This window comes from Balaenoptera physalus (assembly GCF_965194825.1).
Source record: "Balaenoptera physalus genome assembly, chromosome: 18".
NCBI classification, from domain to species: domain Eukaryota; kingdom Metazoa; phylum Chordata; class Mammalia; order Artiodactyla; family Balaenopteridae; genus Balaenoptera; species Balaenoptera physalus.
In genome coordinates this window covers 57,272,589-57,295,071 of record NC_138899.1, presented here as the reverse complement: position 1 = coordinate 57,295,071, position 22,483 = coordinate 57,272,589, and the positions used below count along the sequence as shown (strand labels likewise).

At 38.4% G+C, this 22,483-nt stretch overlaps 1 protein-coding gene across 1 annotated transcript in view; it reads right to left on the bottom strand.

Moving 5' to 3' along the window:
- The window catches only part of AKAP11 (A-kinase anchoring protein 11), a 52,685-nt gene extending 31,403 nt beyond the window's left edge, over positions 1–21,282 (bottom strand). Inside the window, 4 exon segments of the mRNA XM_082434982.1 lie at positions 1,729–1,776; positions 4,472–4,588; positions 8,629–8,738; positions 21,146–21,282. Coding sequence (XP_082291108.1) covers positions 1,729–1,776; positions 4,472–4,588; positions 8,629–8,688 — 225 coding nt within the window. The 5' untranslated portion in view covers positions 8,689–8,738; positions 21,146–21,282.
- Between the last annotated feature and the right edge of the window lie 1,201 nt (positions 21,283–22,483).

Here is a 22,483-nt window from a genome sequence, read left to right as displayed (position 1 = left end):
AGTTTTCGACTATAATCTCTTCAAATATTTTCTCTGGTCCTTTCTCTCTCTCTTCTCCTTCTGGGACCCCTATAATGTGAATGTTGTTGTGTTTAATGTTGTCCCAGAGGTCTCTCAGGCTGTCTTCATTTCTTTTCATTCTTTTTTCTTTAGTCTGTTCCGCAGCAGTGAATTCCACCATTCTGTCTTCTAGGTCACTTATCCGTTCTTCTGCCTCAGTTATTCTGCTATTGATTCCTTCTAGTGTAGTTTTCATTTCAGTTATTGTATTGGTCATCTGTTTGTTTGTTCTTTAATTCTTCTAGGTCTTTGTTAATCATTTCTTGCATCTTCTCAGTCTTTGCCTCCATTCTTTTTCCGAGGGCCTGGATCATCTTCACTATCATTATTCTGAATTCTTTTTCTGAAAGGTTGCCTACCTCCACTTCATTTAATTGTTTTTCTGGGGTTTTTTCTTGTTCCTTCATCTGGTATATAGCCCTCTGCCTTTTCATCTTGTCTATCTTTCTGTAAATGTGGTTTTTGCTCCAGAGGCTGCAGGATTGTAGTTTTTCTTGCTTCTGTTGTCTGCCCTCTGGTGGTTGAGGCTATCTAAGAGGCTTGATGGGAGGCTCTGGTCAACCATGGAATTTTTCAAATGGGATTCTTGCCTATAGAATATACTTCTTTGGAGCTTAAGTTACATATTTATAAAATCCAAGTCTATTTTTCTGCCTTTCCTCTCTAAGGTATTATATCAGACTTTACTGAAAATTTTATGAAGATGTAAAGGAAAAGAAAATGCCTTTGTTTTTCTTCTCATTTGCCCTTTTGATGTAACTGTTTTTCCCAGTTAAAAGAATTATTAACATCTTTGACCCTTCATAGGGTATTTTCCTGGTTTTATCAGTAATTCTTAAAGAGGAAGTAGAGTATGAAAGAAATATTTTGGATACTTCTTTCAGCCTTACATTCTCGGGACTATATCTTCTCTTGTGCCTTCTGTCTAAACTATTTCTTTCAGGCAAGAGCACAATCAAGACACACAGCAGAGTTTTCATTCATCATCACCTGATATGCATTATCTTTATAAATAATGCAGTGTTGCTTCTTCTACTAGGAGATGCTTTACTGCCACAAAAGGAAGCACGGCAATCACAAATTTTAAGAAGCGGTACGAGGTGAAAAAAAGTACGCCTACCACATCTCCACGAGCTTCAACTCCTCTTCATGTAACTGTGGAGCTTTCCTTTGCTGATCCTAATCTCAACTGTCAGTCCCTTTATAAATACCTGCCTAAATCAAACAGGCTAAAATTTTCACAACTTTTTACAAATTTTATCTTTTAAATTTAACTCTATCTCAATTAAAAACATAAGAATATGACTGTTGAAGTTAGATTATAAAAACATCAAAATAAAAAAATAAATCTTTCAGTCTACATTATGACAGAATGGAGAAAACGTCAGCCTGCAGTTTGCAACCTTCGCAGATAAGTGACTTTTGTGGTCTCTTAACCTAAAACTGCTTTCTGTCATAACAAGGACGCTTGGTGAAAACACTAAAAGTGAAAATGTCCAAGGCACACTCAAAAATTGATCTCAAAATGTCACCTTTTAACTTTAAATAGGAATGATAACAGAAGAGTTTAATGTAAATTTGGGGCTAATAAGGCAAATTTTCCATGCTCTTAAAATTTGTTCCACATAATCTCTCAGGGCCCTTTCCAGTTCAATAAATCGACCATACCTGTATATGAGCAGCATCTGTTTCTTCATTAAAACCTAGAAATGTGACCTGAATAAAAAAGGAATAAAGATCCATTAAAATTTTAAAGTCTTGTCTCAATTAGACTGTTGACAGAGCTGAGAAACAGCAAAAAAAAACACACAAAGCATTAAAATGCTGCTGTCGTGGACAGAATGATTAATTTTTTCTAAGATGATCACAAAGTTTTTTCACCAAAGATTTGGCTCCAGAACTGAGGTTCCTAAACCTCCCCCACAGCCACTTCATTAGCCAGTTCAATCAATTCTAGTCCCCAGACGTATCTCACATGTACCCACTTCTCTCCATAGCCCCTGATGCCACTTCTCACCTGTGCACCTCCAATCCTCTCCCACCTGCCCCAGGAATTATCCTGTCATTTCCCTGTCGAACCCTTTCCAGGCTTCTCAGTGCAAAGTCCTAACACAGGGCCCAAGGCTCTGGCTTAGCTGGTACCTTCAACTTTCCCTCACTTTCATTCATACACATGGGCCCCTTTCTGGGTCCAGAACACACCAGAACATTCTTGCCTAGGGGCTTCAGAGTGGTGCCCTTTCAACCCGGATCTCTAGTCCATGGATGTTTACATGCCTAGCTCCTCCTCATTCTTTAAGTTCCAACCTAAATGTCACCTCCTCAGAGAGGCCTTCCCTGGGCACCCCCAAGGCTACCTCCTGATTGACTCTTTGGGATATCATCACTTTTTTCCTTCAATGCCTTTACACAGAGATTTCTCTGCAAAAGTTTATGTAAATTAAATTACTGAAGAAAATCTAATGGCCTGAGGAAATGTCACACTATTAAGTAAAAAGGACAAGTTACAGAAATATGATATAGACTATGCACACAATTTCAACCTTATTTTTAAAAACATATGCATGGAAAATAATACTGGACGATAATATACCAAATTATAAGCAGTGAGTAACTCTCAATGATGGAATTATAAGTGATCTTATTTTTCTCTACTCTTTTCCCCCATGGTTTTTTCTTTCTTAATTCACAGGATTAATGATAGTCATTTTCTTTTTTATGCTTTCAGTATTTCTTATTTTTCTATATGGATGACGTACACTTTTATAACCTGAAAAAGTATTATTTTAAAAATTTATATTCCCTTTATGTCTTTGACATCATAAGAAGAAATTTTGGTCACTTGAAGATAGACTAGTAAACTGTCTACTAAGCAAGTACTGTGACTAAAAATATGAAGCACTTAAATGGCAGCAATACGGATAATCAATTCTCAAGCATTAATGGAAAACAGCATAGTTGAAATACAAAGCAACACTCAATATACTTTAGATCTCTTTCTGATAATTAAAAAGCAAGTCAGAATCTTAGATTATTCCAGAATCTTTATTCTCATTAATTATGGGTACTACTTCACAGAAACGTTACAGTTAATTTCCAGGTGCCTAGGTAAGTTATTAACCTGCAGGAGCCTGTCTCCTCACCTATAAAACTTAAGGTAACACACCTCCTCTCCCACAGTTGTGAGGATTAATTAGATAATGTGAAGGAAAGTGCCTAGCACATCATAGGCACTCGATAACAAAGAGACACTCAAATAACAAGTTTCCTTCCTTTCTTCAAAAAGATACTTGGAGATATCTATAGCCTAAAATGAGAAATTCCTTCTATTCTTTCAAGTTTCCTTTCACTGAATACAAAAGAGAAAATAAGCTGGCATAGGGTTTTGAAGGTGCCAGTAGAAGTTTGAATTTCCCATTGATTAAGGAATGTGGGCTCAGAGGGGCACTGTGTAAGCAACTGGAAAGAGACGGCTGGAAAACTGTTTGAGGGCAGAGGACACAGAAGACTTGTCACGCTTGGCAACAGCTGAGGAGATTAGGAGTGGCTTGGCTTTACTAAAATAAAGTAAAAAAGGATAAAAAAGAGGAGAACAGCCAAGAGCCACAGCACTGAGCTGATACAAAAAGAAGAGGCACAGGTCAGAGACCATTACAGGGTCTGAAAGGTGTGCTCACCATACTATGGAACTACTTCAAATACAGTTTCTCAAGGAATATGAAAGAAAATCATTCCCAAAAATAATAATCAAGATTTTTTTATTAGAACCCTGATTTCAAAAAAATTTTTAAATTCACATATTTATTGGTTTTGAGCTTCAATGGCCCAATACCCTATCTCTCTTCTTTGGTAACATAAATGTATTGATGGACTATGGCTATACTGTTGAAAAAAATTAACTCCTTTTTATAGTAATAAATTCAAACAAAGGCTGGAAACGCTGATGCAACAGAGAAATAGATGAGCAAGTAGTATATCATATCCGTAAGGTGGTAAATATCTTAATTTCAAAATAAACGTACCACTACTTTTTCATTTTGAACCAAAGCACTGAATTTAAACAACCAAGAAAACAATAACCCAAAAAATAAATATAAGAAATAAGTATATATTTTATTTCAGAGTAGAAAATTTTAGTATGAAAGTCCCAATTACTGAACATAGCAGAAATCATCTAATACAGTGCTGTGTGTCTGATGAGTGGCAGGTAATGCCTGTGCAGTGAATTAAATGTGCTCATTATAATACACTAATGTTAGCAGGTATTTAATATTTAAAACAGGTACTTCTCACACATGTATTAATGTGCAGAAATTTTAGGCATTCTAAAAATAGACGATGCAGTTCTACAAAGATACATGAAAATACATTGTGCTGCATTAGGAAAGGTATAGAGAGTAATCTGTCAAACCTCAGTCAAATTGGCATGTTCATCCTGCTTTAAACAGTCCTCTGCTGATACACTGCATAGTTCCTTCTCACTCTGCAATAAAGACTTTACGGACTGGAACACATCTTCACTGAAGCTCTGAAAATAAAAGATATTCTTAATTTACTTAATTCTAAGACAAGGTAAAAAATCCTGGTGATGGATTAAATGAAGAGTCACTAACTTTCCAATGAATATTCACTGGAAACCTTTTGATGTAACAGAACTCAACTCAGCTGAGAGGAAGAAAGAACAAAAGGCTAAAGTAGAGCTCCACGTGTTCAACACACACATGCCACAGCCCAGTCACTCAACCCACTGGAGACCATGAGGCCCTCAGCCAGTTTCTCTCACTCTCACCCTGCACTAAAACCTAACAGATCACATGTCTGATTTCCAAGTCACTGGCAGAACAGGAGCAACAATTTATATAAGGAGACGATGTGGAAGCTAATAGTAAGGTATGCTAACAACGTGATGACTCTCATAACAAAGTTGGAGATGGAAAAAAAGAAAGAGATAATAACTCAAAACAAGGCTTTTCAGGGGTCTTAAAGCAGCTGTATGATGAAAATGAGGGAAGGCATTCCAGACTGGAAAGAGAAAGATGTCACAAGTGCAAAGAAACAGAGGGAGGAAAAAGTTACATTAAAAAATGGGTATTAAATTTGGACATAAACAGAACATTAATTTCTCTCTACCTTCTGATTTGTTGATCTGCTCTTCTATCAGAAATGTCCTTACTCCCCAATGTTCCCCTGTAGAAATCCTACCCATCCCAAGACCTGTGAAGATTTTCCCATCCCTTAGTCATAATAAATCTCTAAGTTCCTACTGTATTGTTTGCACATTAAGATCATTTAACCTATATCACAACATGTTATAATAACTGCTTTCATATATAGTCTTTCCTACCCATTAAACCAAGTTACTGAGGTCAGAGATTGTCTTTTACTCTATTTATTTCCCCAGATTTCAGTACCTAACATACAAGATGAACTCAATAAATGTTCCCTAATTTTAATAAATTAAAAATTAGTGGAAATCTTATCTAAGAGAAGGGAAGCAAATATGAAATCAAAGCAATTAAGAAAAAATACAATGTTAAATTTGAACTTTCAATATGAACTCAAGATTCTTCAGATGTATGTACTACATTTTCCCATTGATACATCATAGAAGCAATGACCCTCAGTAGCAATGAGCATACCCAGCACACAGATTTTGATTTCTAAATACCATTCACCAATTAAAAGAACTAGATCCCCCTTGACAGAATGGCTGGTTCCAGGTCTGAGGCAGAAATGTATGAAGTGTGGCTGGGACATCTTATTGTGAAAGAATGCAAGGACATGCAGATTAACTGGGTTATTTCAAAAGAACACAGAAGCCAACTTGAAGGAATTCCCATTGGCCAAATTTGCGATAATCTGAGCATCAAAAAATAAAAATGATAATGGAGTATAACAACTGAATTTTAAAAAAAAACTACAAGTCCATTAAAAGAGACAGATAAAAAGGGTGGGGATTGGGGGAGTGCGCTACTTTACATTAGAATGCTGGCTAACAGATATGAACAGAATGACAAAATTTAAAAATTCCGTTTGTAACTCCCTCCAATGTAATTACTGACTTAGGAAAGGATCATCAATTACCCTAATCCACTGGGTTAAAAGCTATTGGGGAACAAGATACACTGTTCTGCAACATCACCTTACACATTATTTATTAATAGTGTTAATTACAAAGGGATTATGTGTCTTTAGATTGGCGATATCTGGTGGTTACAACTTATCTACCTGGTCAAGCCTGGCACTAACAATATGCACTGCCTGCCTGATCTGACAGAGTGGAATGACCATGACATCATCTTTGAGGTGTTCCTGCTGAACCTAACCACAGGGAAAAACAAATGAACTCCGAATATGGGAATGTTCTACAAGATAACTGGTACAGACTCTTCCAAAGATTTGCCATCATGAGAAAAGAATCTAGACCATTGAACTGGAGCAGACTGGGGGAGACCAAAGAAACACAATACCCAAACACAGAGTGTCAACCTCGCTTAGATCTTAGATGAGAGGCAAGGAAAAAGTTAACAAGGATACTTGAGACAGCTGGGGAAATCTGTGCATGGACTGCATGTTAGACAGTGTTACTGAATTAACGATTTCCTGAGGGGTGGTAATAATGCTAATGTTCTTAAGAGATGCATGCTGATATATTAAGAAGAGAAGTAAAATAATGTCTGTAGCCTACTCTCATTTAGTTTCAAAAGGGAAGTGTGTATATATGTACACACACAGAATGGGTGTGGCAAAATGTTAACAGAAAGTAAATCTAAGTGAAGAGTATACGTGGTGTTTATTGAACTGTTTTTTCCCCCAATATCTGAACATTCAAAAGTTTAAGTGATTCTGTTTTCATTAATGAGTGGAAGTTTTCAGGCTAAGATATGAACATGAACTGAAAAAAGGAAAACATATGAAATGTGAAATCTGAACATGAGCAATCATTATAAACTCATGACAGTGAAGGAACAAAGCGCAGATCTTGATTTCTAAATACTATTCAGGGGTTCTTTGGAGAAATAGCCCATTCTAGGTCCGAGGAAGGTAAAGTAGAAAGTGAAACTGGGTCAATTTAGTCCTAGAAAGCAAGGAAGCAATCAAAGAATTATGAGGCTGTGCATAACACACATACACATAAACAGTATATAATATTTCCATTCATGTATTTTTATCTAAAAGGGTTTCCAAGTATTCAAGTGAATTCAAACCAAATCTTTATCATGGGCCTAATATAAATAATGATCTGAATAAAAAAGACATTAAATTAATAGTATAAAGTTTCAGCTGTAGCCTAATTCCTTATCTCAGGAATATATTGGTAAATTCAAGTCAAATAGGTAGGTAGTATAATGTCTGAAGAACAAGATCACTAGCTCACTACTATATTTTGTATATATGTATTTCTTAGTTCTAATTATTAATTTAAAGCAATCAATACAATTTAAATATTAATTTAAAGCTATGGGTCCAATTGCTAATCTGAAAAAAAGTATAATATACTCTACTTTACAGAAAGTGGAAATAGAGAAAATAGTTTTTATTGTACTTTTTTCAAATTAAAAAGGGGACCTACTAAGTTTAAAGGTACCTGAAAAACACATGGGGCATATTACTTAAAAATGTAATTACTACACTGTTCCAAAATAAGTTTACTTTCTGTTTTCCGACTCCGCCGGCACCTTTCGATTTGACAACCACTCTCTTCCAGTTAGCAGTCAAATCTAAACATTGCTCAGATCTCTGAAGAAATGAGTAAATAAACAAAAAGGCAGGCCTAGCAGCTTACAAGAACACTAACAATTAGAAGCTGGAAAGAAGATGTGCAAAAGAGACAAGTGTTATCGTAAGAGAGAAGAAAAGAAAGAAGCTGTAACGAAAGAAGTCAAAGACCGTCTTAACATGTAAGGACTTGTCAAGAGTGTCATATGATGCAGAAGATGAAGCTAAAAAAAGGGTTCACCAAGACTGCTGACCATCCCCCAGTATTCATCCTCCCTTTCTGCCTTTAAGTAACACCCCCCAACAGCTTTAGCAAAGACAAAAATGTCAAGAAGTGAAAGGGTAACCAAATCGTCTCAAGGGAAGAAAAGAGAGAGGGCTCTTCCTCAGACGAGAAAGCAGAAGCGATCAGGAATCACATTCAATTTGCTCACTACTGATTATCCAGCCCATACCTAACACGGGGCCTGGCATATAAGCAGCACTCAAATTTATATTATATTTGCTGAGTGAATGAATGGATGGTAATATTTTGGGGTAAAGCTAAAGCTGTATAAGGAAAGTCACACCTGATGCTTATATTGCTAAAAAGAAGAGAGAAAACTATCTGCTGAGAAGAAATAGGGAGACGTGATCTTTGGGAAATAAAGTTCATTGTCTTCATGATTTCATATCACTATTTTCATATATGCCAATCTTTTCAGTATTTTATCGTTATTCAATAATAAGATTCATTTTAAAAACAAGAATACCATAGCATAGCTGCTTAACAAGACTTCGACTTCAAAAAAACTGATCAACATTTTTATTAAAACTATCACTAAAAGGAATCCAATATAGTGAACTTACTTTTCTGACAGATGCTCTAGTTTTCATGTGACTGTTTCTGAAAGTCTGGAAGGTCGCCATAACTATATTGCTGTTGTAGGTAATCAGTGAAGAGTTAGTCCACAAAAGACCTAAAGAAAAAAGATTAAAAGAAAATGACTATTTTATTGATCTTAGTGATTCAAGCAAGCATTTTGTCCTAAGATAACTTCTTAAATTCAGTCATTTACAAGAAAAAAAAAAAACATAAGAATTCTGAGACGTAAAAATTTATTAAGCAATCCAACATGAATATTTGAAAAATACGAATATTGGCACCATAACAAGATACCAAATTATTACAAAAATCTTTTTAGGTTCAAAATTATTATAAACTAGTTTATCCTTATCTAGTCAATCTCACTGCCCTTTTTTATTATAAATAAGAAAATATTTGAAAGCCTCAATAAGAAATATTTCAAAAGCCTTTTAAAAATCTGAAGCAGAGAACGTCCCAAAAAGAATCTCAGCCTTCTTGCCTCCTAAAAGTCACTCTATCCCTACAGCAACTGTGAATGCTCTAAACGTTCTTATTTCTTGGGCAGAAAGGTTTAATAATAAACAAATGAGAATATGAAATAAACAAATGAGAATATGAAATCTGTACATATCAAATAAAATCAGATAAAAACAAAGCCCTTATATAGGAATCTCAATAGCATACCAATGACGAGAGTTCAAAAACATCCAAGTTAAATGATTAATACCGTAGTATTTAAAACACATGCACAGACATGTGTTTATACACACACACATACACATCCTCCTTGGGAGAAACTCTGAAACTAAGTCTCAGCTTTTTATCAATGTTTTAATGAAATATCTTTTAGAGCTTAAATCAACCTGGGCATTAACCACTCAATATCCACATCTGACCACAGTAACTTGTCCCTTCATTCAAAATCTACTTGCACTAGATGCTATAGATACGGAGGAGAACAAGGCAAATATAGCCCATCTGGATCAGAGTCTTACAAGCAAACTGTTTTATTACAGTAAAGGGTAGGAGTGAGAACTGAATACTAAATCACTAAACACTAAAAAAATTGAATCAATAAAGATTTGAGAAATGGCTAATTAGTTTCAATCAAACTGGTCTTCTCAAGAATTACCTAGTTGAGGTTTTCAAGACATTGTTAATATCAATTTATACTATGAAGACATTTATAGGCAAAAGCAAACTTCAACCTAGTCCCCTGCAGAACTGAAAAAAAAAAAAAAAAACTAAACTAAATTTTAGTGGAGTTCTAATTTTATATTCTTCCACAACAGAGATAAAACTGAAGTGTGTGTGCAGGCAGGCACACATCTGCACCTCCCTTTAGAGATTTCTATATTCTGATTTTTCACAAAGAATTCTATTTTTAGACAAAAAATTCCTATTCTATTCTGAACTAAGAAAAATCCTAGTGGTCTCTTTAACAATAAAATTTGATTCATGACTGGAATTGAAGCAGAATTGTCAGAAAGGCAAGGGAGGTCCCAATAGCACAAGATAAAGAACCATACACCAGGATGCAGAAAAGGAGCATTTGTGTCCCTGTTGTACCTCTCATTAGCTTTGTTTCCTCTAGGTAAATTGCAATATCTCTGCATCTGTTTCCTCCATGTATATTACATGGGTGTGTATGATGTATATTACCTCGATGTATATTACCCTACTTACTGGACAAGTTAATTGTAAGAATCAAATGGAAAATTTATATGAGGCACTTGAGAAACCACAAAACATAGGTAAAAGGAAAATTAAAATATTTACTTACGGACCAAAATGATCAAGAGGACCAAAATTCTCAAAACAAGGTGTAAATACACAGGTTTATGTAACCAAGGCAAGAAAATAATTCTTTTCTTTGTCCCAGGCCAAGTCACTCTCCTTTTTTTTCCCCATACAGTTCTCTTCAGCTGCCAAAAACCCTCAGGGGCAAGTGGACTTGCCTCAAACTTCACATAAAACATATAAAATATAGAGGCCAACACAAGGGTGCCGGAAAAGTCAAACACTCAAATTCATCTCCTGAGTAAACCGGCACCACCTTTCTGGAGGGCAATTTTGTAACGCATGTCAAAACCCTGAAAATATTCCTAGCCTATGACACAACCATTCTACTTCTGGGAATTCATCAAAGGAACTGATGCTCCTGGAGCAGCGAGGGTTCTAAGGAGAGTTTATAATGCACCAGTTGCTGTGCTAAGAGATTTCCTTGCACATCTCATTTAATCCTTAGGACTGGCAGAGCAGTACTCCAGTTCTACAGTGAGAAAAACAGAGGCAAGAGGAAGGGGTTAACAATTCACCAGGCCCACACAGTAAGCAGTAGAGGGCTGAGATGCAAATCCAAATCTTCAAATTCTAGCACCCAGGCTCTTACCCTCTTCTCTGTAGTGTATACAGGCTTGAAAAGCTGTTCATCACACTTTGTAATAGAAAGAAATAAGAAGCACTCTAGATGCCAGAAACAGGAGAGACTGAATTACCTAGAGTGCATTCCCGCAATGACACGAGGGCAGCCATTACACACAACTTGGAAGGACAGAGGACCAGCACACAGAGCATCTTTACTTTCTCAGACCCCTAACCTTGCGGAGAGGGCAGAGTTGGGAAAAGAGATGAGAGACAGCAATGACCTTTGCAGCTGCTGACTAAAGTCAACACGAGCAAAGATTAAACTCGAACTCACTGGAGGCTTCACCAGGCAAGAAACTACTGACCCATTACCACACCTGAAGGTGGAGGTGCGACAGGCCAAGCCCCTGAGGGAAGAAACAGTCACACGGAAGTAGGGGAAGATCAGAGGGCCCTGATACAACATCCCGGGTCTGACACCTCAAGCTACCCCAGTTCATTACCTGCAATATTCCTGAATAGCCGACCTAAATAGAACACCCTTTTCAAAGCTGAGTACTAAAGAATCCAGTATGGACCTATGAAGAATCATTTAAAAACAAAACAAAACCAAAAACCACATAAGAGATATACTAAAGAAAGAAAAACACTCCAGACAAATATACTCATGCCACCCGAAACTCACATTATCTGTTTTTAGAATAGTACCTAAGAATTTATATTAATAAAAAAGAAACTAAACTTAATTCCACGTTTACACTCTGCTTCACTCATTGAAGAAAAATACTTACTGAATCCTACTCCATAGCTTTGTGTTCAACTTAAAACATAATATTAACCTCACAAAGAAAAAAAACCTATGAGAGAATATCTACGCAACAGTCCATAAAAGTGAATCCAGCATAAGATGACATGACTCATACTTCTGATAAAGCAAAGAAACAAAAATCATCTTTGAAAAGATACAAAGGCAGATGGGGGAAGAAAGTAACACAGCAGGGTTCCCTCACCATCTTTTATAATTTGAGAGAATGTAGTTTTAGACAGATTACACAAAAGGAGTAAAAATATAGTATTTTCCCTTGGAACACCTTTATGTTACGATAATAAACTTTTCACTTAATGCTTTTTTGTTTTCTGTCCCATTCTTGTTGAGTAAACAAGAGTCCTAAATAGGGAATAACTAAGGGTGTTTCCCTAGAGTCAAACAAATTAAAGTGAACCTGGATAATTTTTTAAAAAGCAGATCAGAGACAAGAAAGTACAGATGGACAACGCAGACAACTGAAAAGTAAGCTGCTGGAGCTCAGGAAAGCCACAGGATATAAAAACAATACCATAAAATAAATGAAATCCCCTGAGAAGCAGCAAGAAAGCAGAATAGATATTACAACTGAGAAAGTTTTAAGAAATATCACAGAATGTAAAAGAAAACAAATGAAAGATAGAGAAACAATTATAAACAGTAAACAGGTATTGGACACTTTGAATAAATTACACTTACCCCTTTGGTCCTGCGATTTCACTTCTTAAAATTTATCCTACATGTGTACTTGCACAAAATTCACAAAGATATATGTGAAAGAATATTCACTAAAACAAAAAAGGATGAAAAGCTAAAAATAACCTAGAAGCCCATCAATTCAAATAAATTATAATACTTTCATATGACTATTACCCAGCTGTTGCAAAGAGAGCAACACATACTGATGTGACAGCATGTCCACAATATATTAAGGGAAAAAGCAAGTTACAGAACAATGTAAATAGTGTGCTACTTGTGATTTTTTTTAAAAAATTATATACACACACAACTCTGACACTCGTGTGTGTGTTTGTACAGGCCTAGGAAATACTATGACAGATATAGACTAAACTCATGATAGTGGCCACTTGTGACAACTAGGATTTTTTTTAATGTCATAAAATGTCAAATACCTATAATATGGAAAGATGACAGATTATTAAATAAAATAAGGCAGGTTCCAGCATGCTCACATTATCCCATTTTGTGTAAAACCTCTATGACTACATGTGTGCATTTATATAATACATGCAATATAAAAGAGAACATACACTAGATGGGTATAAACATTGGTTTTATCTGGGTAGATGCAATTATGTGTGTTTCTAGATGTGCATAAATTCTTTTATAATAAGAAAAATATTTCCAAAGTCTTTCCTCTCCTCTCCTCTGGCCTAAGAAGTATTCAGGTCAGCATCATATATTTCTTGATCTTTTTTTTACCATGAGTTAACGGAGCCAAGGACTCTCTGAAATTCCTTCCTAGCCCTCTATCAACAATACTGTCCTATTTTGACCCTCCTTCTCCTGCACTAGTTCTCTGACTTCAGTACCTGTATGGATCAGCTTATATCTATTACTTCCCTCCAACAAGATCTGAATTCAGGAAGTCTACATGGAACCCAGAAATCTGTATCTTTTACAAGTACCCTATGTGGTTTCTGATTGAGAAACAGCTATCTATCTCTTTAGCCATTACATTAGTCTCCTTCCAAAATTCTTTCATAACTTGTTACTCAATGACCAATAATTCTAACCTCCTCTTAGGTACTCATTTTATTTAGTTTTCCAAGGATATTTTATTTCTACCTCTGGTTTAACTATGCAAATAACTCCCCAATATATATCTCCAGTTCAGTTCTTGCACCTGAGTTTCAGTTCCTTATATCCAATTTTTATTAGATACCTCCAAGTAAATATCCCAGTTACTCCAAAATTAGCATGTTCAAAAACTGAATAAAACTTTCCTCTCTAAACAATCTCCTCCTGTTTTCTCTATATCAGTTAACAGCCAGTAAACCAATCAAGCCAGTAGGTCTTTCCCTCAGTCACTACTATCACATCTAGTCAATAACCAAACCCTAACCCATCATCCTCCTAAACTTCCCTCAGATGTACCCTCTCTTCCATCAGCTGAACTGCTACTTACTCTTCATACATCAGTTCAAGGACCTCCCTTCTTGAGAACGCTTGCCTCATCTCCTGTATCCCTCCTTGCCAAAGCAAGTAGCCAACTCCTTTATGTTCCCAAAGTGGTTTGCCCTTTATTCCTTTGATGCCATTGTTTGCATGCTTCCCTCCTTTTGTGAGTTTTGAAGACAAAAGTGTTTTTTATTGCATTTGTATTCTAGCACAGTAAGCATTCAAACGTCCACTGAATAAATAAAAAGCAATTATTTTTAAAGAGCAAAGTTGACCTTTAAATGTTGGAATGGACACTTCTACATTTAATGAATTACTTGTGAAAATATAATTAAAAGTTTCCAATAATTTCTACTTTTATAATATTTATAATAAATGCTCCAAATACATATTTTGGCCAAGTCCCAAATGTCCAAGTGTTAAAAATATTCTGTTCAATATAAGTACAACTAAACAGGGCAAAATATATGAAATATTGCTTTTCAAACATCCGACAAAAGACAATGCAAGACTATGATCCCTGAGAGAAGAGAAACCCTTCCAGGTCACAACACAAGGAGAGGAAAGCTAAAAAGTCTGGCAGTCTCACCGAGCTGCAGAAACAGAGGTCACAGTTTGGGAAGGCCAAGGTGGTTAGAATTTGCAAGGCAGATATACTGGAGGGAGAGCTCAGAAAGAGTGAGAGCTTTAGAGATCTGCAGGTGGGCTTCCCTACGGTCCTTGACCGAATGTTGATCTGTGCCAAGTAGCTGAGGTTGGGGAAATAACTTCTAGAGAGCAGTAGGCCAAACAATACCTGGAGCCAGACAGGGCTTGGGAATAGTCTGCATTCCCACCAGCCAGAGTGGGAAAACTTTGTAATGTATCAGGTAATGGATGGACTCCTCAGAAAGGAACTGCTTTAGTTGAGGAACTAAGTCAGCACTACGCTGAAGGCTGTTCTGGACTCACCCTAACAAAGCTTAAAGGCAAGCCTCAAAACAACCCAACAGATTCCAAATAAGCTACCTATACACCCCAACTAAATCCAACACTTCTAAGGATTAAAACAGAACTGAGTGAGCAACAGCATAAATTCAATGACTGGCACACAGTCAAAAATTATCAGGTATACAACAGAGGAGATAAATATGACCCATAAGCAGGAGGAAGTAAGTCACTAAGTGCAGATCCAGAAATGACAGAGATGATGGAATGAACAGAAAAGATGTTAAAACTATACTATTGGAACAAATGTGTTCCACACACTTAAGAAGGGAGAGGAAAACATGATCATGATAAGGAAAGGAACAGAAGAGGGAAGACACTCAAATTGAACTTCTAGAGATGAAAATAAAATACATACCAGATGCAACAGCAGATTAGATACTGCAAGAGAAAAGTTCAGTGAATTTAAAGACATAGCAATAGAAACTATCCAAAATGCTGCACAGAGAAACTTAAAAACAAACAAGCAAAGCAGCATCGATGACTCACTGTAAAAGGTGAATAACTGGAACCCCAAAAAGTGTGTGTGGGGGCGGGGGGAAAGGGGGCAATATATGAAGACAAAATGGCTCAGAATTTCCCAAAGTTGATGAAAACCATAACCTGATAGATGCAAGGAAGATTAACAAACCCTAAGAAAAATAAACATGAGGAAGAACACACCAATATACATCATAACCAAATTTATGAAAACCAGTGATAAAGAGAAAAATCTTAAAAGCAACCAGACAGAAAAGTACACATTACATACAGAAGAACAAAGACAGACAACAAATTTCTTATCAGAAACTATGCCAAACCATAAAATAAGACAATGGAGCAAAATCTAAAAAGAGTGTCAACCCAGATATCCATACCCAAATATCCTTCAAAAATTAAGGCAAAATAATTTGAACTAAAGGAAGCTGTGAGAATTCATTACCAGCCAATCATCACTAGAATCACTGTTTAAAAAAAAAAAGAAAAAATTCCACTGTCAAAAGAAAAACAATATCAGATGGAAATCTGGATCTAAACTAAGGGTAATACCTCAAAGGGTCAATATGAGGGTAATATAAAAAAATATTTTCTCATTTTTAATTCCTTAAAGAATAACTTTAAACTGAAAATAACAATGTAATATGGGGTTTAGAAGTAAAGTGTATGATAAAATAACACATAGCATGTGGTGTGCTGGAATTGAAAAGATATTGTCCCTACACTATACAAGAAGTGATATTGATAAGTTACCTTGTAAACCCCAGAGCAACCATCAAAAACAAACCAGAATAATACCTAATAAGCAAACAGTGGTGTGAAGGGGATGCTATCCCTTTTTTGCAGATAAGGAAGCTGAGGCTCATCTTCATAGGATGGCTATGAGAATGCAATTAAATAATGCATTTAAAAACAGTACCTCATATAGAAGGAACGGAAATGTTAGCTTCTTCCTTGGGTACAGACCTGCTGTTTAACTCATAAAATCTAAAAATACCACAGCTATCAGTTACTACTTTGTTTTGTCTTTCAAAACAATAGTCAATCATGTAAAAAAGATGTGACTGTAACCTAATTGATTATCTATTAAGATATTTGCTTCTCTATAGTTTCCTGTATACCAAAAATAAACACAACTTAAAAAAAAAAACCCTAAAATATTGAGGCTGTGCTTTCAATGTGAATATGCTTCCTAGAAGGTAGAGTAATAATGTTCTTAACCTTATGCATAATTCCCACCTACAAGATTATTTTTAACAAAAAATATGTTCAGAATTTTAACTCAGGAACACAGTTTTCCTTATCAGTAACATCTGTGATGCCATGACTCTAAGAGTATATTGCTGAAAAGGCATTTAAGCAGCTCTTGCAAATAGTAATAAGGCTCTATCCTAAGCTGCCAGCAGCAGGAATGAGTGAACGGATCTGCTTTGCAGATGGTCCAGTGCTCGGCACATAGGAGACATTCTAAAAGCCTGTGCAGAACTTATTAACCGACAGAATACACGAGGCATAAAAACAGGAAGACTGTGAAAGATAATTTCTAGGTTTCAAGCTTGGGGAGCTAGAAGAAATAACTGGCAGACAGCATTATTTTATGTCAAGGTACTATCCAAAGGGCACCTAAAAAATACATTCAGTTGGCGTGGTGAGAGCTAGAGATGTTACTCTAGGAATCATCCACATATCCAGAGCTTGAAAGCTGATCTTAGAGACAGGGAAAAAACAGAGGATCAAGAGAGAATCTAAGAGGACAACCATGATAAAGGGTTCCTGGCAGATAAACAAAGAACCACAAATAAGTGGCAGTCAAAGCAGATGAGGTAGAGATTTAGGAGAATTTAGGTGTCACTGAAGTCAAGAAACGGTTTTAAGTATGGAGTGGTCAGCAGTAGACTTGTAAATGCCTGAGGGCAGGAATGATATCCTTCCTTCTTGAAATGCTGCAGGAGTCCACGCCACAGTGCCCGCCACACAGCTTGCCCTCAGTCACCGTCACACCACATCCTTACACTGTGCCAGGCAGGCACTGCTTAACTGCTATTAAACAGAATTCACGTTTTTCACAACAGAAGTTGCTGTTATCGTACCCATTTTACACGTAAGAAAACTGAGGCACAAAACATTTACATAATTTGCCCCTCACACACCTAGGAGAATCTGTCCTGAAGGAGATCATTGCTGAGAGCAAGTTCAGCGCAGTACTAGGGAAAAACTCAAAACTGCAGGATGCTAAAAGTACACCAGAAGTACCCACCTTTTCCCCCCTTGTTCACACCCCCTTCACTAGAGAACTTGCAGTACCCAGCCTGAAAAAGTACAAACTGTGAGACACACCTACATCTCCTCCCCCACCCGTTTTCCCATTTCCATCTTCCCCCACCCTCAGCCAACTGGACTACAAGTAGGTACCTGACCAACTGAAGTATCTCTCCAGAAGTTCAGAATTAAGATATGGAGGTATTTGTTGAGAGCCATGCTACAAAATCAAAATATCTTGTGTTGTCACCACAGCAAACCAAAGTTTCATGCAAACCAAAGGTATGGGGAAGCAGAAACCAAGAGCTTTAAAGAGAGTCAATCTGAAAGAAACTGTAACAGACATTACAGAGTCACAGAGACACAAGACCATGTCATGTGTTTCCAGAGAAAAACTGGCAGAGTAACTGCCTGAAGATGTTCTGGTTTCCAGGACGCTGAGCTGGGCTTGAGAGGCAGTCCTGCAACTTTAGGACAAACGCCCTTTTTAAGTAAGTTAATTCAAATGGTTTCTGTTCCTTGCAGCCAAATAATCTCAAGACATCAGAAGAGGTCAAAAAAAAAAAAACACTGCGTAAGCAGTCACTCTGTGCTTCACAGTAACTTTGAGGTTTTTAACTCTCCTATCAGGGATGAAGAAAAAGAGTTTCACTAACATCAATGAACAGATCTGCTGGACTCCCAAACACAAACTCTTTTACACTGTACCTCATTTTCATTCACGTAACATCCAATCCGTTTCAAGCCTCTATGCCATTTATCTTTTTTTTCCCCATGAAACATTCTGAGATTAATCCAAAAATGTTAACTTTTCTTCTGTCCAGTCTCTAACCTATACATTTCAAATGCCTTTATGCTAGTATTTTATAATAAAATAAACTTGTATATATAAAGATGAGTGGCAGATCTGTTTGGTTTGTTTTTAAATTGATAAAGTATTTTTGTTTCCTTTCCTTTATAAGCTTTCCCAGTTTATACACCCTTAACTCAAGCCCAGGCCAGCTTAAATCTTTTCCTGACCTGTCCCACCCCTCATTTCCTCCAAATGGGTGATTTTACTACTAAAATTCAGGCCACTTGACAGAAAAAGGATAATTCAGCTTACCTAAATATTTATCCTACCCAAAGTGACTTCAATTATTTTTCAAAGGCACTATGAAACAAGTATCTACATCCTAAGCTTGAAACCCTTGCCAAACGGTGATAAAGACCAGCAAAAAATTCCGTTTTTCTATCCCTGAGAATCAGTTCGCCAAGATGAAATGGTAGAGAACTTCTTAACTCTATACCGGTCTCTTTCGCCCATTCTCAAAAAGACACTGCCTAAGTTTTTCACATTTTCTCCAAGTATAGACAGCTCCATTGCCTATTTATAACTAGAAATTTCCCTAAGAATAACCTAAAATGTATCATCTGATTTGGTTTGATTTACTTTCCCAGACAGTTAAGTTCCTGGAATTTTTTTTAATTAAAAAAAGAAAAACAACTTAAACGTACTATCCTTTTACCAGCCTCAAAAGGCAAAGGAAGACTTCTTCAGCTTCTAGACTTATCCCAGGAGTTCAGAAGCCAGAGAATTTCTCACTGTGGTTCAGGGACTTCGGCAAGTCCCATATCCTCAACAACTGGGAAATATCATTAGCCTGGAGATAAACCACTAGGCCCTTATTAGTAGTGCAGCTATGTGGGTACAGACACTCATCCAGCCTGGGAATCCATTTGTTCTGACTGCCTTATATTCTGATCACTTATAAACTGCTGTTAACTCACAGCTACAACTAAGAGTGAAATTCACTGTCAACCTTTGGGTCAGTTCTGCCAGAAGGACCATAAAAAAGTATGCATAACCAGCGTACTAACTGAAAAACGTGACTGTGTATATAAAAGGATTCATTAAATGGCACTATTTTAACTAACACTGATTGTGCTAGGAACTGTGCTGCCATTTATTCTAAAATCATAAATAATAATAACACATTAAAATCATCTTTGCATTGCTGAGTACCCTAAATTTTCTGAGTATATTTTCTATTTCCAGACATATCAAAATCAGTATCAATCAATATAACATCCCCAACGAGGTGGAAATAAGGTAGGGAAAGCTTATGAGTTTTGCAAGGGGCTGAATAATTACAAAGTTGAAAAGAGAACCAGAATTTTTAACTACAATCTGCACTAAAGCCATTAGGTATGTACCTCAGCAGTACTTCTCACCCTGAAATTTCCTTAGCATCTTAAGCTAAACCACCTCCAGTTTAATAAGGTCTCAGAGGAGGGAAAGCAGAACTGTTACCACGTCATACCACTGTGGTTTAGGTTCTACTGCCATTGTCATTTTACCAACGTTTTTAATACTTTGGTCACATACACTTTTTTTAATAAAGCAGTTTAAGTGCCTGGAATAAAAGAGTAAGTATACCCAATCCACTCGGAATACTGATGGCCAGCATTTGAGCCATTTAACAGCGTTGAAGAAAATTTGACAGCAAATCCAAATCTCAACACTCCGAGGAGCTGCTGGACGCTTTCCGTTTCTGTCACAAGATTTGGTTTGTGCCTGGTTCCAAGGCTCAAGGGTTCTGACAGTGAAGGATGCTGTTCGAGGACAAAGTGCAATGTCCTCCTCCTCCATATGCTCCTGTGCGCGCACCACGAACACCAACTAAGCATACGCAGCAGCACGCACGGAGGGGACCCGGCTCTGAAGACCACCCTCGGGATGGAAACTAAGCTTGTCATCCAAGGGGGATGCTGCTCCGCCGCCACACTCCGACCCCAGGAAGACCCGTCTCGAGCCCGAGGACACCCCTCCCCCACGGCCCGGTGCCTCGAGCTTCCTACCTCCGCCCCGCTCCTCCCGCCCTCCTCCCACCGCCGTGAGAAGGCGCAGCTCGGGGCAGCTCAGAAGTCCGGGCAGGGACTGCGGGTAGACGGAGGGGCTGCGGCGCCCGAGCCAGGCCGCTCCATCCACCGCGGCCCTACACCCCGCCGCCACCCCAGCCAACGGCACTGCTCACGCCGCGGGCGGATCCGCGCCCGGCTCACCTGGGGGCCGCAGCCTCCGCAGCTCATAGGCATGTCACCGGCCCGCAACGACCAGCCGCACGAGCTGCTAAGCAGGCGGGCGACCCCTCCCGCGGCGGCCCCCCAGCCCTCCCCCCCTCCCCGCCCCGCGGCCCGCCCCCGGCCTGCCCACCCCCGGCTTCCGCCGCAGCAACTCCAGCCCGCAACACCTCCTAGTCCTCACGCCTCCCACTCACTCTCGCGAGAGGGTCGCACGCCTCTCGCGAGAAGAACCCCGCGACAAAGCCCGCGCAAAAGTGGGTGGGCTTTTTTAAAAAGGAAAGAAGGAACAGGAAAAACCTTCCCACGTGCTCCAGGGCAGCTAGCAGGACCGCCCCGCGCATCATGTGACCACGCCCAGCTGCCCCTCCATTGGCCAGAATCCGCTGGGCCAGGGGAGCTTTAAACTCGAGGCTGACCTTCGAACCTGCTGCAGACGTCTTGCGCGCTTCCTGGTCCGTTACCTTGGAAACTGTTTAACCCTTTCCTCTGGCAAAATATCCAAGTCTTGGCTTTCTTTCTGCAGTTTTGGTTTAAGGCCCTGCTACCTTTCCTTCGTCCCCTTGGTTTTACCGCCTGGGGTCAGCTGGGCTCCTTCTTCGCCCCAGGCTAGCTTTGCTTTCTTCTGATTCCCGGGGCCCTTCTCATAGCGGCAACCCCACCAGATCGGACGGCCCAAGAAAGGATCATCCTTTGGGATAGCTCCGCCCCTTCTCCCCAGCATCTCTAGGGAGGACCAGTCACAGCGCACCAGGCCAACGGCCCTATCCTAACCTCAACAATTAGCATCAAGGGATCTCCGGGCCCTAGTGCTCACCCTTCCGTCGTTACCCTGTATTGGGATCGGGAAGTAAAAGCATTGGTCACGGAGAAACCAAGCTCTAGATGAAAAGCTAATATGTAGAAACAAGGTAGAATCAGAAGGGCGAATCCAGTGATGTTGCAGTCTCCTCGAAGACATCTATTCCTCAAGGGTGGAAATACCTGATAGATGAGAAAGACGATTTTAAGTGTATCCTCATTATGAGTTTTGCCCTGGTTGGGAGAGAGGGGCAGGGAAGAAAGCGTATATTCGTATGTTCATTTCTTCATTTAACAAATTTTTGTTGAGCTCCTACATATGTTAGGCACTCCTCCAGGCTCTTGATTGAGCTGCCTCGAAGACAGATAAATCTAGGTTCTAGGGAGCTTATGGGGGGAAAGGGAGAAAAATGTCTGTTAGTGTGAAGCTCTGTGCAGAGGAAATACAGTGAATGATGTGATGGTGATTGTGATGGGGTGACCCTTTTGAGGAGGAGACATTTAAGAAGTGGTTGGCTTAACAGGCATGCAAATATCAGAGGGAAGAGCATTCCAGGCAAAGGATACAGCTAATTCAAAGGCCCTAAATAGGGTTTGAGGGGGAAGGTATGAGAAAGTAAGAGGAAATAAGCTTGGAAATGCGCTTGGAGAAGTAAACAAGCATTGGTTACATCCTGTAGGGTTTGTAAGCCAATAAAGGAATTAGGGAGTTTATTCTGAGTGCAGTGGAAAGCACTGGAGAGTTTTAAATAGGGGAGAGACACCTATGGTTTAATTTTTTTTAAGCTCTTCGCTGCGGAGAGTGGATCTTAAGGAGACCACAGAGGAAGCAGGGAGATTAGGAGATTTGTAATCTATGTAAGAGAGACTTCTGAAAATTTTTAATTTCCAATGACCTTGACATTCCTATTCTAAAATCCATTAGGTCAGAGTCCTGGTTCTGTTTGCCGCCTTTT